At 37.1% G+C, this 16,100-nt stretch overlaps 1 protein-coding gene across 4 annotated transcripts in view; it reads left to right on the top strand.

Annotated features, from left to right (window-relative positions):
* Nucleotides 1–2,987: 2,987 nt before the first annotated feature.
* HERC3 (HECT and RLD domain containing E3 ubiquitin protein ligase 3) overlaps nt 2,988–16,100 on the top strand; it is a 107,834-nt gene continuing 94,721 nt past the window's right edge. For all 4 annotated transcript variants that reach the window (XM_027853346.1, XM_027853347.1, XM_027853345.1 and 1 more), the window contains exons 1-2: nt 2,988–3,144; nt 4,172–4,428. In XM_027853346.1, coding sequence (XP_027709147.1) covers nt 4,200–4,428 — 229 coding nt within the window. In that variant the 5' untranslated portion in view covers nt 2,988–3,144; nt 4,172–4,199. The remainder of the gene's footprint in view (nt 3,145–4,171; nt 4,429–16,100) is intronic.

Genomic DNA, 16,100 nt, shown 5'->3' with positions numbered 1-16,100 from the left:
CAGGTTTTTCTGAAAGCATCCTGCTCATCATTTCTTTATAGCACAATAGTATTCCATCACAATCGTATACCACACCTTGTTCAGTCATTCCCCAGTTGATGGGCATCCTCTCAATTTCCAGTTCCTTGCTATCACAAAAAAAGCTGCTATAACTATTTTTGTGCATCTAGGTTCTTTTCCTTTTCTTAAAATCTCTTTGGGATATAGACCTAGCCAGAGGTATTGCTGGGTCAAAGGGTACGCACAGTTTGGTTGCCCTTTGGGCATAGTTCCACATTGTTCTCCAGAATAATTGGATCCTTTTACAGCCCCACCAACAGTGAATTAGTTCCCCAGTTTTCTCACATCCTCTCCAGCATTTATCATTTTTCTTTTCTGTCATATTAGCCAGTCTGATAGATGAAATGACACCTCAGAGTTTTATAAATTTGCATTTCTCTAATCAATAGCGATTTAGAGCATTATTTCATGTAACTATAGATAACTTCGATTTCTTCTGAAAACTGTCTATTCATATCCTTTGACTATCAGTTGGAGAATGACTTTCTGCTTTCTTTCTAATCTTGGCTATATAGGTTTTGTTTTTGCAAAAACTTTTAATATAATAAAAAATAACCATTTTTTACATCCTGTATTGCTTTATCTCTTGTTTGGGAATAAATTTTCCCCTTACCCATACATCTGACAGGTGAACTATTCCATGCTCCCCTAATTTGCTTATGGTATCACCCTGTATGTCTAAATCATGTTTTAACCTTATCTTGCTATTCTGTGTGACATGTTGGTCTATTCCTAGTTACTACCAAACTTCTTTCCAGTTTTCCCAGCAGTTTTGGTAAAATCCTGAGTTCTTGGTCCTAAAAGTTTGGATCTTTGTATTTATTAAACATGAATTACTACAGTCATTTCCTACTGTGTATTGTGTACCTAATCTATTCCACTGATCCACCACTTTATTTCTTAGCCGACACCAGATTGTTTTGATGATTCCTGCTCTATAATACAGTTTGAGATCTGGTACAGCTAGGCCACCTTCCTTCACATTTTTTTTCCCATTAATCCCCTTGATACTCTTCACCTTTTGTTCTTCCAGATGAATTTTATTATTTTTTCTAGTTCTGTAAAATGACTTTTAGTAGGTTGATTGATATGGCACTGTATAAATATAAATGGCTTTTCATTTAATTCCTCTTCAAAATTTTAGGGTGTTTTCTCTGTGGCTTAGGTTGAAAAAATATCTTGTTAGAATGTGAGCTTGAACTGTTTCAGTTTTGTTATTGTGGTCCTTGGTGCTTGCTAAATATTTGTTGATTAATAAACTGTTATATTCTCTTCCAATCTAATCTAATAAACATTTAGTAAGTGCCTACTTTGTGTGCTGAACATTAGGAATACAATTTGTTTAGGAAAAAAAAAAAGACAGCTCCTGCCCTCAGGGAGCTTACAATCTAAGGGATGGGGTGAAACAACACAGAAAAATAGGTAGGAAACTGGGATTTGGAGGATGATCCCAAGGGTGGCTCTGTGCATCATCATCTTTTTCATGGAGCTGAAACCACAGAGCAGCAGATACAAAATGGAATTAGCTGAAAGTGCAGTTTCTGCCCATTATAAAGGAAGGCATTGGGAGGAGTTTGGTACTCCACCTTTCAGTCCTCCAATCAGAGAGGAGAGAAAGCTGAGAGAAGTGGTGTCAATCAAGTGTTGAGTTACCAGCATGGTGATGAAATTAAAAGTGATGAACTTATCTTGGGAGGGGCATCTTATTCTTGGCAGTTGAAAGCATGCAGAGCAGCAGAAGCAAAATTACTCGTTGCCCTCTTCTCCTTGTCATCTCTAAATCTCCCTCATCTGGCATCCCTTTCTCAAGGCTACTATAATCTTCAAATAAACTGAGTTTTATTGAATGTCTATGAACAGGCATTTTCTACCATCCTGTGAAGGTCTTTCAGAATTCTCGGAACATTATACAAAGTTTCTGTCACACCAGGGAGGTCCTACTGAATTGTCCTGGGTCTTGGCAACCCAGGACTTTTTCTTTCCCTGAAGCTAAAATTTTTTTTGGCCCTGGAAAATGACTTTGATTACATAAAGTCCACAGTAATGTTGCATGTGTTGGACATAACACAAAACATCATTTGATACTAGTAGTAATTAATGCACACATCGACATATGCAATTGCATGCAAGACATACGTTACAAGGGCAAATGTTTGCATTATCTGGCAATATGTATAGTTACTTCATCTGTTAGGCTGTCCTAGCATTTGTGACCTGCTGACCTCAAAATCTGTACCTGAGTTGGTTGATGGTGTTAGCTGATCATCATCATTGCCATCATATCATCATTCCCATACCTGAAATTCTTGGGGTCTCAGCCTACCTATTAACATTTCTAAGTTCAGTGCATTTTCTCTGTATCTTGAGGAATCTTTATATCTGGGGCTCTAGTCAATATTCTTCCTGTCACCGTAAACTGGAGTCCTTCTCAGTTCTAGGCAAGACGATGGGATTGCATTACCTCCACTGAGCTATTGTCTGGCCCTGGCAGCCCTTCTATAACTGATAGGTGGTCTCTTCTTGACATCTACTTAGCAAACTGCCCATCATTTCTATCTTTCTGCTCATCAGGACACTGCAGTGGGGGATGGGGATCGTGGGAGGTCTCAGGTAGGAAGTGGCATATACGCTGAGCTTTGGAGGAAATGAGGTACGGTAAGAGGCAGAGGTGAGGAGGGAGAGAGTGTTAGAGGTAGAGCCATGGACATGGGACATGCAGAAAGGCCAGTTTGGAGGATTTGGGCAGGATTCAAATAATTGTAGAAGAGGCCATTTCAGACATCGGGAATTTCCCTTGATTGTTTAATCATTTTCATTTTATAGGATCACAGGATTTTGGGGATCAAACTTAAAGGTTGTCTAATCCAGTCCTCTCATTTTACAGATGAGGACACTGAGGAACAGAGAGGTGAGAGGGACTTGTCCAAGATCATGCAATTAGTAAATGGAAGAACCTGGATTTGAAATCAGGTCCTCTTGAGTTTTCAGATTCTTGATCTTTTGACTCCAATCCACCACGTTTCCTCTTCCTTCTGCTGCCTCCTTCCTGCTGTGCTGCTGCCCAAGATCAGCATCACAATAAAGGTAATTCTATGTAAATGAATATAACCCCCTTCCCTTCAAAACAACAACAAAACTCCCCCCTCCCAAAAAAATCAAAACAGACTTCTTTGGAAAAATAGTCTACCTGCAAAGCACAGAATTCAAAGTCTGGAGGCCTGGGGCTGTTTCCTGCCTCTTCCCACTAAGGAAGCCCCTAAGATCAACATCATTCCACTACATTCTCCTGCTCTTTAGATGCTAATCCCCATAAAGATATTGGGAAATAAAAAAAGATACTAGGAAGAATGCTAAAAGCCCTATTAGTTTTGTAAAAATACAATGTGCTATTATTATAGTTTTGTTTCAGCTTGTTTACTTGGGTGACTGTTTTAAAATAATATTTAGGTCAAAAGGTAGAAATAGTCAATGTATGGGAAAATGAGCATCTGTACACTTGTGATTTTAACTACTATTGGTGGTTCTGTTGTTAGGCATGTAATCTAACACTGGCAAAGAAAGAAAGGTACTACACATACCACGATATTCATGATAGCACTTTTTGGCTAGAAACAATGAATAAACGAATTATGGCATGTGAATGTAATGGAATATTAAAGAAGTATGGAAAGACTTGTATGGATTGATTGTAGAGTAAAATAAGCAGGAAAATAAGGTACACAATGACTACAGCAACGGAAAAAGAAAACGGTAAAGCAAAACTTAATGCTGTGTAATTATAATGACTAAGTTTGACTCTAAAGAAGAGTTGAGAAAATGCATCAGCCTTCTTTAAAGGGGAAATGTGGATAATGGAGTATTGCAGATACTATCAAATACAATCAATGTATTCATTTGGTTTCACTGAAACCACTTTTTCCCCCTTTTTAAGTCTTTGTTATAAAGAATGGCCTTTTGTGTAGAGGGTGGTTTCAGAAAGGAATGTGATGTGAAATAAAAAAAAATCCATAATTAAAAAAAATAAAATTTAGGGCATGTAGGAAACATTAATGAGAAGCAAATGTTTTATTTACTGCATTGTGTTTAAATTTGTTTTCCTTGACTCTTCTAGGCTACATGACTTGCTGAAGGAAAAGAAAATGTTATGTTGGGGATATTGGTCTTTGGGCCATCCTGGTGGTATTAGCAGCAATCTCCAAGGAATTGTGACTGAGCCACAAGTATATGGATTTATTTCTGACAGAAGCATCAAAGAAGTGGCCTGTGGAGGAAACCACTCTATTTTTTTACTGGAGGATGGGGAAGTTTATACATGTGGTTCCAACACCAAAGGACAACTGGGCCATGAAAGAGAAGGAAATAAGCCAGGTTAGTGGTTTAGACTGAATTGGGTTTTGAGTGTATAGATATGGGAGTAGGACGTCAAAGGGAAGAAGAATGTTTCAAATTTTTTTCCCCAAAGGTTTAGAACATCTTTTGGGTAGCTAGATGTCACATGAGTCTCTCATTACATTCAGCTGTTTAGTCCTCCCGTTTTGACTCTTTGTTTCTAACTTAAGTCACTTGATTAAAAACATTTTTTACCTTGTTAGACAACTTTTATAATATTAGATTCCAAGAGTAGAAGAGTTAGCCATTCAAGCTTGTGGAAAAATAGACTACTTTTGATTTTCAGAGAGCCAAAAAGGAAATGTATAGTTTTTTTCTATAGTTGAAAGCAAATATATTATTATATTTTTGTCATATGAGTGTTAAATGTTATTTTATGAAGATTAATCATTCAGTTTTGCAGCAAACGTTTGTTAGTTATTGGCATTTTTTGGTTTGTTTTTGACTGCATCTTCCTTTGTGCTTTGGAATGACTGATTCTGTTTCATTTTGGGCTTGAATGATTTTTGAAACACTTGACTTTCCCAGAGCAAGAGTCATTGAAGTGTATTCTTTAAGCGTTACAACTTTTCTGCGTTTCCTTGGAGTAATATCCATTCTTAAAAACCACAGAATTAAGAATGCAACAAAAGAGAAATGAAATATATGCATGAAGTGCAGTGCTCAGTTGACAGAGAATTAACTTAAAAGTGAGGAAACCAGCTCAATCTGGTTTTGTTAGATTAAGGTCACATGTTTGTTCTCAGTCAGTCTGGTGGCACACATGACCATTGCTGTCACAGAATGAAACCTTATAAAAATGACTGTTTGTCCCAAGTAATTTGCGTAATACCACATAATTTTTTCCCACATCTTGAAGTCATCATTAATGTGTAATAATATATTCATTAACTTTGGACTGAGGCTGTTAACCCTAAGTCAATTGGTGAAGTGTCTGGGACCTGCTTACCTCCCCTTTTAGTTTACCTTTGTGCCTTGCTTTCTTTATTTTCTGTCAAAATATTTTTAATAATATTTTCCCCCCAAATTACATGTAAAAACAATTTTTTAACATTCTTTTTTTAAGTTTTGAATTATAAATTCTTTTCCTCTCTTCCTACCCTCCTCTTTCCCTGAGATGGTAAGCAATCTGTTATAGGTTATACATGTTTAATCATGTAAAACATTTCCATATTAGACATTTTGTGGAAGAAAATGCCAAAAAAAAAAAAGGAAAAAAATAGTATGCTTCCATCTGTATTCAAATTCCATCAGTTCCTTCTCTGGAGGTGGATAGCATTTTTCATCATAAGTCCTTCAGAATTGTCTTGGATCATTGCATTGCTGAGAATAGCTAAGTCATTCATAGTTGAACAGCATACAATATTGCTGTTTCGGTGTACAATGTTCTTCTGTTTCTACTTCTTCACTTTGCATCAGTTCATGTAAGTCTTTCCAGGTTTTTCTGAAGTCATTCCTGCTCATTATTACTTATTGCACTATAATATTCCATTAAAATCATTTACCATAACTTGTTCAGCTATTCCCCAATTGATGGACATCCCCTCAGTTTCCACTTCCTTGCTACTATAAAAAGAGCTGTTATAAATATTTTTGTACAAATAGGTCCTTTCCCTCCTCCCCCCCCTTTTTTTTTTACCTCTTTGGGATACAGATCTAGAAGTGGTATTGCTGGATTAAAGGGTATGCAGTTTTATAGGCTTTGGGGCATAGTTCCAAGTTGCTCTCCAGAATAGTTGATCAGTTCACAACTCCACCAACAATGCATTAGTGTCTAATTTTCCCACATCTTCTCTAATATTTATCATTTTCTTTTTCTGTCATATTAGCCAGTCTTACAGGTGTGAGGTGGTACCTCAGAGTTGTTTTAATTTGCATTTCTCTAATCATTAGTGATTTAGAGCATTTTTTAATATGACTATAGATAGCTTTAATTTCATCTGAAAACTGCCTATTCATATCTTTTGATCATTTGTCAATTGGGGATGACTTGTGTTCTTATAGATTTAATTCAGTTCTCTATATATTTGAGAAATGATATCCCTTGCTTTCTTACAGAGGATCCTAAATTTCCCCCCAAGATAACACACAGTACCCCATATCTATAACTTACTATGTCTGGAAAAAAAAGGTCTTGTCACTAGGCGGCTTTCTCTACCTATTTGAAATGCTGTTCTTCTTGAGATCATCTTTTCACATAAGAAAGAATTGAGAATTGAAGAAGCAATAAACACTACCTATGTGTGGGTATCTTGCTCACTTATTTCCTTATCAAATATTTATTGAACATGCACATTTTATAAAGCATTGTGTGGAATGCAAAAATTATTGAGATCTGGTCCCCATCTACAGGGTGCTCAGTCTTGGAAAAGCCATTTGGATATACTGGTCTTGGTGTTGTGGCATGACAATAATAATAATAAGATTATCTCTTTCTCACAACAACATTGTTAGGTAGGTAGTAAAGGATTATTCCCATTTTACAGATGAAAGCTGAAAACAAGAGGTTAAGTGACTTGGCTTAAAGTTGGGCAGCTATTAATTGTCATAGCCATAATTTGAACTTGAATCTTTTGACTCCTAACTGTGGTGGTCTTTCTACTATACCATGTAGATCAACCTACATAGATTATTCTGTGATATCAATAAATTAATAAAAAAGGATTTATTAAATGCTTACTATGTGTCAGGAACTTATGTATACCATCTACCTTTTTGAACCAAAGGGTTGAACCTGTAAATCTGATAGAAGCCTGGCCTTAGACCATGAAGAGTCAGGTGTCTGGATAAGGACTGAATGATTTAGATATAGCCTTTCTGCTTCGTGTTTTAAACATGATGCCAGATAGACACCTTGAATTACCCTAAAGGATCTTGTGGTAAGTGAGTTGAACTTAAGAATTAGCATCTTTGGTCTGCCAGCACCAGAGGGATATAAAAAGGTTTCAGGCCTTCAAGGCTTTTGATATGTCTACAGTGTGTTACAGATGAAGCGTGACCCAAGATTATGGTGTAAATTTGGGGAAATGTGTTTACTTTAAAATTTCATCAGATTCCAGTACTGTTGATGTTGGCTTCAGCTTATCTGTTAAATATAAATGCCATAACAGCTATAAATTTGTGTATGCCTCATAAATGGAAAGAAACAGATGACTTTTGTTTTCTTCCTTTAACTTATTGGTAGGTATGAGCCTTGTTCTAATGCAGTTGACTGTTTTGGTTTTGTTTTTAGTTGAGAGTAAGAAGTAGAACTAGTCTGTTTCCGGTGGTATATCTACTCAGAACTGAGACGTAGACAGCATCCAGCAGTAAGAGGAAGTGGTGAGATCAGGCAGGTGGCTTGGTGATAGTGTAGATAATGCTTAAGCATCTCTTGCAGTCCATTATAGACAAACGAGGATATCAGGGTGAATAGAGAGGGTGTGTCTAGGACGTGGTAGGCAGAAATAAGCTATGACTTGCTAGGGAGTCAGAAATTTAAATGCCATTTTATTGACCAGAGAGCTTTAAGAAAGGAGGAGTAAAGAAAAGTAAGTAAGAGTGAAAGATGAGAGAGTATATTCTTTTTTTCAGTAGCCAAGCTTCAGCTCGAAGGCTGAATAGAAAGGAGACTATAGAATGATTTTACACACACACACACACACAAACACACACACACACACACATACACACACGCACACATGCTTGATGGTAGCCATCTCTAGGACTAGGGGGCAGGGAGGGAAGAAAAAAAAGGGAAAAAAATAAAAAGGAAATTTACATGATAACATGTATTTAAAAGAAATAGCCAGTTGTACATAATAGATCTGTTGTTTCATGTGAAATCATTCTTTTTATTATACTGTGTTATGGACATGCTTGTTTTAGTCCATAAATTGAAAATTAAATAAAAATTAAAAAGAAAAGAGACTGTGTAAAGGAATTTGTTCTCTGCTGATTTGTCAGCCTTCCTGGTTCTGGCTCACTAGATCGATAGATGTAGTTTTAAATTTGAGTGAAAATGGTTAAGATTTAATTATGGCTTTTTTTCAGATAGGTTGGCAATGAGTGAACAAACTCTCAACTGTCTTCCTATTATTACTGCCTCTTTATTTCCATGAACAAATCACCTTTTTGTCCAGCCATGAACATGCTTCCCTTTCTATTGATTTCCTCCCAGTCAGTCAGCTAGTATTCATTAGCTGAATGTTCAGGCACTGTGTTTAAGCACTTTGGATATAAAGAATTTAAAAAGACAGTCCCTGCTCTCAAGCAGCTTACAGTCTAGTCTCCCACCGACTAGTTGTGTTCCTACACTCAAATACCATTAAAGTTATGGCTGGAGGAAAAAGTAGCTAAGTAATCTGACTTCAGGGAGTCATGAAATTACTGTTCCTATCTGGCTCAAAACCCCCAGTTCAGTTTCTGTGGTTGAATTTCTGCCCAGAGATTGATTCCTTTGGCTTTCTAACCTTGTCCAAGAGCAGGGGCCCTGGGAGATGTAATGATAAATTAAAACTTAAGTTTTCAGAGTTATATGTGTTAACATGTTTGAACTCATAGCACCCTGTGAAGATCAGTACTGTCCCTATTTTACAGATGAGGAAATTGAGGCTCAGGGAGGTAAAGTGATTTGTTCACAGTAACACAACTAGTGTTAGATGCAGAATTGACATTCATTTTTTAAAATAACATTTTGAGTTCCAAATTTTCTCCCTCCCCTAAGACAGTAAGCAATTTGATATAGGTTATATGCAGAATTGAAATACAGGTCTAGTCTGTCTCAGAATTCAGTGCTCTTTCTATTATACTGCATTTTATGAAAGAACAAGGAAGTCTATAAGCATATGATGTTGTACAACAGACTACTATGCTTAAATTTCATAAGCAGATTGCACCCCGGTGGGCCTGAGTTTATGAAATCCTTTCTTTGGTTTTGCTTTTTTTTTTTTTTTTTTGGTGAGGCAGTTGGGGGTAAGTGACTTGCCCAAGGTCACCTAGCTAGTAAGTGTGAGCTTCAAGTGTCTGAGGCTGGATTTGAACTCGGGTCCTCCTGACTCCAAGGCCGGAGCTCTATCTGCTGAGCCACCTAACTGCCCCTGAAATGCTTTCTTTATTCACTGAAGAATTGGATGGGTGGAAGGAGAATGTAGAGGGGGGAGGGCTAGGAGCCTGAGGGCACCCTCTACCTAGGAGAAAAAGGATGTAAGAAAGGGAGTCTGGGTGTCCAGAATCACTAACATACTTGTTTCACAGTTTAACCCTCTTAATGTTTACATATTGTTGTATACCTCTCCAGTGCCCTATTGTGCATTTTAAATGATTCATGATGAATAATCATTATGAATGTTGTTTGATTGTCACAATGACAAAAACATTCCATAGAAACTGAAGGACCAAGCTAAAACTCCAGGAGTGTATAAAACACAAGCTTTTCTGTGCTGTTGTCTTGAGGACATTTAACTGTGTTCTATTGATGCCTATAGGTACTAACTGGTGTGGCCTTGAAAAAATATATACATATATGAACACAATCAGCAAGCATTTCTTATTTCTCTACTGTGTGCTAAAACCTTGGTGAAGCAGAGACAAAAAAAGTTCCTGCCCTCAAGGATCATATGTCAGAATATATTCAGGGGAAACATAAGCGCCTGTAAGTAAAAACAAAGTATATGTGAAGTAAATACAAAGTAATTGATGGGGACCATTAATACTTGGGGAATCAGGAAAAGCTTCTTACTTGAGCTGGGCTTTGGAGGCAGCAAGGGATTCTCAGAGGCAGAAGTGAAGGGGCAGGAATGGGGGGATAGACGTTGGAGGCAGACGATTGAGTGTCACGTGTGGGGAGTAGCACTGAAGCCAGGCTGGCCTGAACACAGGGCGTGTGAAGAGGAGAATGGGTTTGAGATGAGCCTGAAAAGGTAGATTGGACCTAGATCGTGAAGAGCTCTAAGTTCCAGACAGAAAAGTTTGTGTTTTATATTGGAGACAATAAAAAGCTATTGGGGCTTTTCTTAACAGGAGAGTAAAGAAAGAGAAAAGTGCAGACAGTCTTTGAGTACTCACACTTAGGCGGCTTAATAGGCAGTGTTGATCCAGCTTTGGTGACTTGAGTCATACCAGGTAGGAGGAGAACAAAGAAAGAGCAGTGTCATGAAAACCCAGAGAGAACATTATTTGACATCGATTGCTGTACTGAATCATATGCCTTTTTTTTGGTAACAAAAATAAATAACACCATTTGTGATATTGTTCTATTCTTTTGGAATCTTTTCTCTTCCTACCTCTTGAAATGTCTTGAAAATAAATCCCTAAAGCACCTTGAAAGCTAGATCCCTTCTAGTACAGATAGTCTAGCAATGTAGATATGAGAAAACACATACCTGTACACCCAAAGTTCGCTGTAGTTTTTCCCTAATGCTTCATCATGATGGGGTGTAGAGTTGACTGTCTCTTCCTCAAGCTATGCCAATGGATTTCTGTTAGGATCTAGTCAGTTGGAAGAGTTTTAGGTACCAGGTTAGTAACAATTTATATGGATACATAATAACCATTTGTGGGACTAGCCTTATTTCAGACAACTTATTAAAAGGTTGGCCAGCTGGTGATTAACCTTTTTTGACTACATCAACTTTATGAAGGCCATCTATATTCTAAGGCACATAGGAGTTGCAATCTGTATTAGTAGGTGGAATAACCACATGTAGCTCTTTGAAGTAATAAATGTTAGAAAAAACATAACTATATGTACATATATTCACATGAACCATTCCCTCCCCTATTCTTGCTCTCTCCCCCAAATAAAAGTCCCACCACATTATTAAGCCCTGAGGAATTTTTAATGCCACCTTACGTACCTTGCCTATATTCCAGGATTCAAGTTTAGCTTATGACTCATTTGTGCTTGGACTGGCAACAATGAGGCTTATGATTGTTTTCATAGACATAGCAAAATGTTAAGGTCTCCTTCCAAGCTCAGTGGCCAACTTATTTATTTGAAAATTTGCTCCGCTTTATCCCTTCTCCTCATCCCACTCCTCCCTCTCCCATCTTTCCTCTCCCTCCTCCAATTCCACCCACACAATCTATCCCAGAGCAGAGAGATTTTTTTATGCTTCAGGGAATTATCAAATGGTTACTTGACATGCTTTTATCTCACTGATGTGGGTACTCTTTACAACAGTGTAGATCAGAGTTGTCAGACATGTGACTCACAGCACTCTGGAAATGGATGAAAATGTAATTGGGGAAATATTTAACAAAATACATAAAAATATAATAAAACAGATAACATTACATTTTAAAACTAAGTCAATATGTAGCCCTCAAAGATCCTTTTCTGTACAGATTAGTGACCTGTTTCTATTTAAGTTTGACACCAGTGGGAGTTTTGCTGGTATAATTTGACACCTCTGGTCTACATCATCGTCCAATCACACCTTCTCTCTCTTACTTGTCTGAGCTCTTCAGTAAGATGTCTTCAAGAGTCCTACCCTTTAGGTCTCTTGGCATTACTGGAGTACCTCATAATATAGTCTGTCAATCTCTTATCCCTGGCCTACCTCCTTTTCTGGTCATGTGTATATGCTGATAGTCATTACACCAATTTTTATACACAATTCTTTGTTGATAATATGCCACAGCCTATTTTTTTTATTGTCTCTCCATTACTCTTTCAGGTTTCTCAGTTTTGATTGTTTTATGATTATGGTATTCCATATTTCTAAGACATATGTACATACATATATATACACACACATATATATTTCTATATATATAAAAAATCAGTAGGGAGAAGCATTATTAAAAGCATAGCATGGGGGCAGCTAGGTGGTGCAGTGGATAGAGCTCTAGCCTTGGAGTCAGGAGGACCTGAGTTCAAATGTGGCCTCAGACACATGACACTTACTAGCTGTGTGACCCTGGGCAAGTCACTTAACCCTGATTGCCTCACCCAAAAGGCAAAAGAAAAAAGCATTGCATATAGTAATTTCTGAAATGGTGTGCAGCCTTTTCTGTTCCACTTATTCAATTTTTGGCCCATTATACTGTCCATCTGCATTGTCTGACTGAGATATATGAACTCGTGGACTAGCTCTATGAGCATTCCATCAATTTTATAAGATAGTCAGGACAATAAGTGTTCTTCATTTACTTGCTTTTGTCTGAGTAGAGAGTTAAACCAAACTCTTGAATGAACTTTAAAAACTGATCAATGCAATGACCAGCCATGATTCCAGAGGACTGATGAGAATGTTGCACACCTGTTAAAAAAAAGGGAAGGACTCAAGATGTTGAATGATACACACACACACACACACACACACATATACGTATACATATCATATATATGTCATGGCTGATGTAAGAATTTATCTTGTTTTGACTATGCATATTGATTATGAGGTTTTTTTTAATTGAAAGGAAGAAATAAGAGAAATGGATTTTTGTTCATTGAAAATTTAATTAAAAAAACCAAACTATTTTGTGTAGATCTAATTTGGGAAGCTCTGAAAGGGTTTGGGGCTAGATTGCAGTTAGTACAATGGTATCTGCAAACAGGACCATCTGGAGGACCTTACCATCCATAGGAATCCCTTACTATTTGGATTATGTTCCACGTCCTCCACAACAATAGGAAATACTTGTTTTATGATAATAATAAGGGGATAATAAGGGGATCATAGAACAAATTATTTCTGTTACATCTTTCAAGGAATCTTAAATGATTTTTAACATGTTCATGGTAGATGCCTTGTGGAAAGGAAAGCCTTTAAGTGTAGGTCTGGTCATGTCACATTCCTCCCTTCCGCCTTCAACAAACCTGAGTGGCTCTCTGTTACCTCAAGGACCAAATATAAACTCCTGTTTGGTTTTCTGTGTAGTCATTTTCAGTCATGTCCAACTCTTCATGGCCCCATTTGGGGGGTTTTCTTGGCAAAGATACTGTAGTGATTTGCTATTTCCTTTTCCAACTCCTTTTACAGCTGAGAAAACTGAGGCAAACAGAGTGAAGTGACTTGCCCAGGGTCACGTAGCTAGTAAGTGTCTGAGGCCAGATTTGAACTCTGGAAGATGAGTCTTCCTGACTCCAGGCTCCTTCTTCTTCTTCCTGACTCTATGCACTATGCTGCCCCCTTGCGTCCATGGCATTTAAAGCTCTTCATACCTTGACTACTTCCTGTCATCTTACTTCTTACTCGTCTATACGGGTGGTCTCTGATCCAGCTGTACTAGCCTGTTTGCTTTTCTTTAAGCATGACAGTCCATCTCCCATGCCTTTTCCTCTGTACTGGTGTCTGGAATGTTCTCTTCCTTCCTTCCTACCTCTTGGTTTCAATGACTTCCTTGAAGGATTAGCCCAAATTTCACCTTCTATGGGAAGTCTTTCCTGATTCCTCTCAGTTGCTAGTGCCTTCCCCTCTCGTATTACTCCCAACTACTCTGTATGTATCTTGTATTTACTTAATTATTTTATTTATATATTGTCTCATGTATTAGAATGTAAGCTTCTTGAGAGTGGGGACTTTTTTTTTTAACCTTTCATTCCAGCTCTTATAGTAAGCACTTAATAATGTTGATTAATTGATTAGCCTACCTTTAACATGACCTTTTCCCCTTCTGAATCAAATGCTTTTTTATTGTCAACAAGCAACAAGTGTAGTATTTGTATTTCTGTAGTTTTCAATTATGTGACTGAAGATGTGGCTTGTACATGTATAGATTATTCTTGCAAGGAATTTGTAGATTACTCAATATAAATGAACACTAAAACAAAGCTAAAGATTATTTAATTGTAATAACCAACAGCAACCATGGAGAAGAGATGAGCAATTCTACATCCCTCCTTCCTTTATGTGTAGAGTATTGCATATGCTGTCAAACATAGTGATCATGTGGATTAGCTTTGCTTAATTTTTTTTTTTGTTACAAGACAGTGATTACAGTTTGGTGGGAGAAATACCCAGGAATGAATTTGCTATAACCTATGAATGCCCATTAAAACTGAAAAAGAAAGAAAGACATCATAAGACTTGGAAAGAATAGGCACGTGACTGAAGTTAATGACATTTTCTTTTTTTTTTTTCAGCCAAAGGCAAGGTTTATTAGAACATCTGTCATATTGGGCAGGCTCTTAAGGAGTCTGAACATTAGTAAGCTATTGGCTAGATTATAAGAATCTGAGCAGTGGCTAGATTTTAAGAATCTGAACATCTTAATAGAGACAAGATGGACCTTATACACAGAAAGACTGTGGGAGGGATCTAGGAGTGACCAAGTAGTCTGTGAGGCAATAGAACTCCAGGGACCTGTACCATGTGGCCAAGGGAGAATGGAGCCTGGATAGGATTAAGGGTGGGAAGTGGCCTGGGGCCATAGGAAGGTAAGACAATTGAGGAATGGCATTTTTTAAACTGTTTGTTTGGGTAATAATAAAGTCTGTGATTTTTGGAAAACTTTATTTTTTTTCTAAGCTTTACTACACAAAGGGCTTTTCCAAATATATAGGAGAAGAGAAAAAGAGGACTGTACATAAAACTACAGAGCTTTATTATATATTACAGAGCTTTTTTTTCTTTTTAGGTATGTAAGTTCCACCTGTAGCTTTCAAAGCTGTCTTGCCTGTTTGTGCTGCCTTCTGGATTTTTTTTCCTTTTCTCTGAATTTTAAAAAAAGGCCTTAATGACTCTCTTTTTTTTCCTTTTTGCTGTCATGTCTCTCTCCTTCTTCCCCACTCCCTGACATTAGAAAAAAAAAAACAAGCTCTCTCTCTCTCTCTCTCCTCATATATATGTATATTTTCCCCAACAAAGCACATTTCTGCATTGACTGCTTTCTAAATAGGTTTTTTCCCTCCATCTTGAGGTTATTACCTCCAGGCTTCTTAGGAATATTTTTTTCTTCATCTTGAGTGTATAAGCACCTCTCTGTCAAAGACATGGGTACCATGTTTCATCACCAGTCTTTTGTAATTGTAGTTGGTTATGGTATTGATAAGAGTTCTCAGGTGTCTTAGTGTGATTTTTTTCCAATTGTTTGGTCTCCTCTCTTTCAGATATCTTGAGAACCAATAGCATAGCATCTTTAAAATTTCAAAATCAATGTGTTCCCTTCAGAGTTCTGTAATAAGAAAAGAATGTGAAATCAGGTTAAATTAATAATAACAGTTCTAAATGTAGCCTATATTAGCTTCATCACAGAACAGACCACTTTCCATTTGTTTGATTTTCTTCCTTTTAATAATTTAATAATGAAGAGCGGTAATAATTTGCTCAGTCATTCTCCACTTAATTGGTTTAAAAGGCATATACAGTTTAGTGACTTTTGTAGTATAGCTTCCAATTGCTTTCTGGAAAGGCTATATCAATGAATAATTCTTGACTTGTCAAGCATCATAGGGCTTGTTCTCTTGCAGTTTCTTAAAAGGTGTTACTTTCCTTTTTTAAAAAAAAATCTTTGCTATTCTTATGGGCATGACCATGAACCCAGAATTTCTTTGATTTGTATTTCTCTAATAAATAATTTATAGCATTTTTTTCATATGACTACTGATAGGTTGAATTTCTTCCTTTGAGAAACTTCTTGGTCATATCCTTTGACCATTTATCTATTGGAGAATGGCTCTTATTCTTAATATATTTGGATCAGTTCCTTATATGTCTTGGATATCA

Source organism: Vombatus ursinus, unplaced genomic scaffold, assembly GCF_900497805.2.
Source record: "Vombatus ursinus unplaced genomic scaffold, bare-nosed wombat genome assembly UNPS02009975.1, whole genome shotgun sequence".
Lineage (NCBI taxonomy): Eukaryota > Metazoa > Chordata > Mammalia > Diprotodontia > Vombatidae > Vombatus > Vombatus ursinus.
Note: the sequence above shows the minus strand (reverse complement) of the source record. Positions and strands in the feature narration are given on the sequence as shown.